At 42.1% G+C, this 3,915-nt stretch overlaps 1 protein-coding gene across 1 annotated transcript; it reads left to right on the forward strand.

Annotated features, from left to right (window-relative positions):
- The first annotated feature begins 342 nt into the window (after positions 1-342).
- Positions 343-1,708, forward strand: LOC103992133 (zinc-finger homeodomain protein 9). The gene has a single exon (XM_009411727.3). The coding sequence runs from the start codon at positions 512-514 to the stop codon at positions 1,412-1,414; it is 903 nt and encodes a 300-aa protein (XP_009410002.2). The 5' UTR covers positions 343-511; the 3' UTR covers positions 1,415-1,708.
- Positions 1,709-3,915: the final 2,207 nt, after the last annotated feature.

Raw genomic sequence — 3,915 nt, forward strand, 5'->3', positions numbered from 1 at the left:
TAATTCCTCAACCATTGCCTTTTGGTTGGTTGTGAGGTGCTGATGTTTGACTGACATTTTAGAGAAAGATAGAAGCGTCAAACCTGTCACTTTTTTGGGGTCTAATTGCATATCGAGCTGAAGTTTGAAATGCCACCTAATAGCGTGCATATGCTTCAAAGAACGACCACCACAATTGCACATCCTGACTCGAACCGACCCGATAACCCAACCAACCGGTTTAAAACGTGTGGCGTCCACCGCATGCCACTTGTCGTCATTCCGCGACTTCCATCTCCCTAATTATATGTGGTTTACCGCTCGCCCTTTCTCCGTTTATTCTTATCATCACCGTTATTATTCTCTGTTTGAGTTGCTTCTCCTCTCCTCTCTTCCTCTCCTCTTAATTCCTTCCACTGTGCTGTGCCTCTCTTCTTACTCTCTCTCTCTCTCTGTCTAAATTTTTGTATTTACTGTAATAATAATAGTAATAATAATGATAACATAACAAGGATTGGGACGCTGGTTTGCCATGGACGACGGCGCACAGGTCGCGGAGCCGGAGGGTAAAGGGAAAGCCTTCTCCTTCCCCAACGGCGCGCTGCGGAAGCACCACCAGCGGTCGCCGCCGGTGGTCGAGTTCTCGTACCGGGAGTGCCTGAAGAACCACGCGGCCAGCCTTGGTGGCCACGCCCTCGACGGGTGTGGCGAGTTCATGCTCTCGCCCGCAGCCGACCCCGCCGACCCCTCCTCCATCCGCTGCGCCGCCTGCGGCTGCCATCGGAATTTCCACCGCCGGCTCCCGGGACCCCTCCACCGCCGACACCGCAGCAACGATCAGGAGGGAGGCGGCGGCGACGAGGACGGGGAGGGGGAGGACGATGAGGAGGCGGATGTGGATGGTGGGCGGGTGCACCCCTGGCCCCATCTGAGCTCGACCTCGCCTCCGCTTTTCTACCCATCCGCCCCCCACATGCTCCTCGCCCTCAGCGCCGGCCTCCCGGGCGGCCCGGGGCCGATCCCGGTGGCGGCCCCCATCGCAGCCGTGGCCGCGCCAGCGGCGGCGGCGGAATCGGCGCAGCCGAAGAAGAGGTTCCGGACCAAGTTCACCGCGGAGCAGAAGGACCGGATGCAGGAGGTGTCGGAGCGGCTGGGGTGGCGGATGCAGAAGAGGGACGAGGTGCTGGTGGAGGAGTGCTGCCGGGAGATCGGCGTCGACAAGGGAGTCTTCAAGGTTTGGATGCACAACAACAAGCATACCTTCTTCGGCCAAGCAAGGAGAGGCGAGGCCGATGGTGACCAAGCAGGCAACGGCGGAGCTGTCGGCGACAACGATGTCGGTCGGATCGAGGCGAGCGGCCAGAGCGCCAACGGCGTCGAAGATGGAGGTGGTGGCAATGGCCACCCGGTGAACGGTTCTCCCTCCCCTTCTTGAGTGCGCTGAGCATACACACTCTGCTAATGACGTTGTTGCTGTTATTACGGTTGTAGTGTTTGTTTGCTTACGGTTAATTTGGTGCTCTTTTATGTAAACTTCAGTTAGGCTGAGAATATAGTGTCGTGAGAGAGAGAGAGGATTGCAAGCATTAGTTTAAGGCTTCAGTCCATGAAAGAGAGTGGGATTAATTCTTTAGGAGTCATAACCATCACAATCCTCCAAAACACATGTTAAAATAATGTGTTTTACTTGCTTCTCCTTTCTAATTGAACCTTCCACACTTAGTATGTATGAAGTATACTTTATGGAGCAGATGACCGCTCGACTCTCCAGTAAGAAGCATTAAACTATGGCCTCTGTTCATGAAATCATTACGAGAAAGAGGCTTGTGGTTGCGTAACCCTTAAGCAAGTGATCTCACCGGCAAAAGAGTACATATCACTGTCATTTCAAACATGACACTGTTTCTTGGTTGAAGATTCGAAGCCTCCTCATTGCTCATGATGCTGCTGCCAAGGATTTGTGTGTTGGGTTGGTAGGGTTCAATTCATGGGAGCTCGTAACCTCCATCACTGCATGATTAAGTATTCCTTTTGCCTCTTTCATTCATGGATGAGCATGACAAGAGATGAGCAGTAAGCACTACTGTTGAAGGAGTTTCCCGAGTAGAACTAAAGTCCAAGGTGATGTGAGGTAAGCCATCCAACAAAGTCTTGCTTAGTTACTTGGTTTTTGTCTTTCCTTGACCGTATGGTTGTTTAGGGCATCTTTGGCTTTACTTCTCCTTCCACAAAAGCTTTCTTTAATGCTATTGGTGGTGTTTCCAAGGTTATCCTCTCAGGGTTTGGCCCACAAGGGCGGCTGGTGAAGTCAACGAGGATTGGCTACTCCCTTCAAGAGCTAATTCCTTCAGCAAACACAAATTAGGAGCTGATTCTTTTAGGTTGATTGATTGGATCATATGAATGTAAACACGAATTTGAGAAAAGCACTCCTTAGGAGGTGATTACATAAACATTAATTATATTTTTTTTTCATATTGTAGCGCTTGATATTATGAATAGTTATATTTTCTTTTATTGTGAGTCTCTATTTTTCTGTTCACTTTGTCTTGTTCTTTGCTTGTATGAGAAGTTATATATATATATATTCCTTTCATTGTAAGTATTATCACTTGTTACATGGGTGGCATCATCCTCCGTAAGCCTGTGATTAGTTATGCAAATGACTCATTAAGTTGTCCATTAATAAACAATTTGAATATGGTAAATGAAATATGAGTTTTGCATTGTACAAAATTTTAATATCTTACCAATAGCCATACAAAGTATAAATTATAGGTTCTCCATTAATATATATATATATATATATATATATATATATAACTTAATTTGGTAAATTAAACATTGATTTTTTTAATAAATGATAAGCGATGAAGATAATATCAAAAGCATTTTTTAATATATATAATATCATTTTTTTAATAAATGATTTTTTTAATAACTTAATTTTTTTTCCTTACATATTATCTCTAAGACAAAAGCAATAGAAAAGATAAACCACGATTATCAAAGTCTCATCTTTTACTCTCATCTATTCTTAATCCACATCAAGATCTAATTTAAACATCGGATGGACTACACCAATAATCATATTTAATATTAATCTTAATACAAGTCAATTTCATATCGGATTCTCGATGACACATCAAGCATATCAAAAGGGTTTCAACACAAGTTGGATTAAGACTAAGTAGTATTAGTTGAGCGCACCATATGCACGTCTTACTTCTTTCTCTAAATTATTATTATCCTATAAATTAACTCAAAGTATTCATAGATCAATTCTAAATTTTATTTTGGATGAGTTAAATAGTTTCTAACTTATAAGATACAGACATTTTAAATCGAAAAGATTTAAGATATATTGGAACTTTGACTATGCTAAAATTTATAGAATTATAAAATTGTATGAGTATTTGCTATACTCAACGAAAACAAATCAAAGATGACAAAATTGAGCAAAGTAATTTGTGTTTGTTTTTAATTGTTGATTTCTTTCTAAGTAACATTCAACGAAGGACTTAATGGAAGATGATTTAGATTGAAGACTCAATAATCCTTTTTAATTCATGCAATAAACTGATATTCAGAAATCTAACTTTAGATTTATGATACCATATGTGACAAAAAAAAAAAGGATTATATATTCAAAGATTCCAATGAAGGTTTATGTTGTATATCAATTTGGTGGGGTGGCTTGTTATTCCAATAAAGGTTATGCTCAACTAAGTTGCATGTTCTTTGAGCTGTTCATGAACTCAGGCTTAGGAAAGGAAGCAAGTAACATATCATTTTAATTAACCGATGAAACTCCGAGTCAATCCAATCAATATTTTCAAGGTAAATTGGAAGATATTTGGTCCTAATTTCGAATGAAAGTGCAGAGATTCTTCCTTTTTGTCTCTTAATTTTTCTTTTATATTCACCTAAGTGCAA

Source organism: Musa acuminata, chromosome BXJ2-7 (assembly GCF_036884655.1).
Source record: "Musa acuminata AAA Group cultivar baxijiao chromosome BXJ2-7, Cavendish_Baxijiao_AAA, whole genome shotgun sequence".
NCBI lineage: Eukaryota > Viridiplantae > Streptophyta > Magnoliopsida > Zingiberales > Musaceae > Musa > Musa acuminata.

Coding starts and splice junctions, on each gene's coding strand:
- LOC103992133 (XM_009411727.3), top strand. CDS start 512: ATGGACGACGGCGCACAGGTCGCGGAGCCGGAGGGTAAAGGGAAAGCC.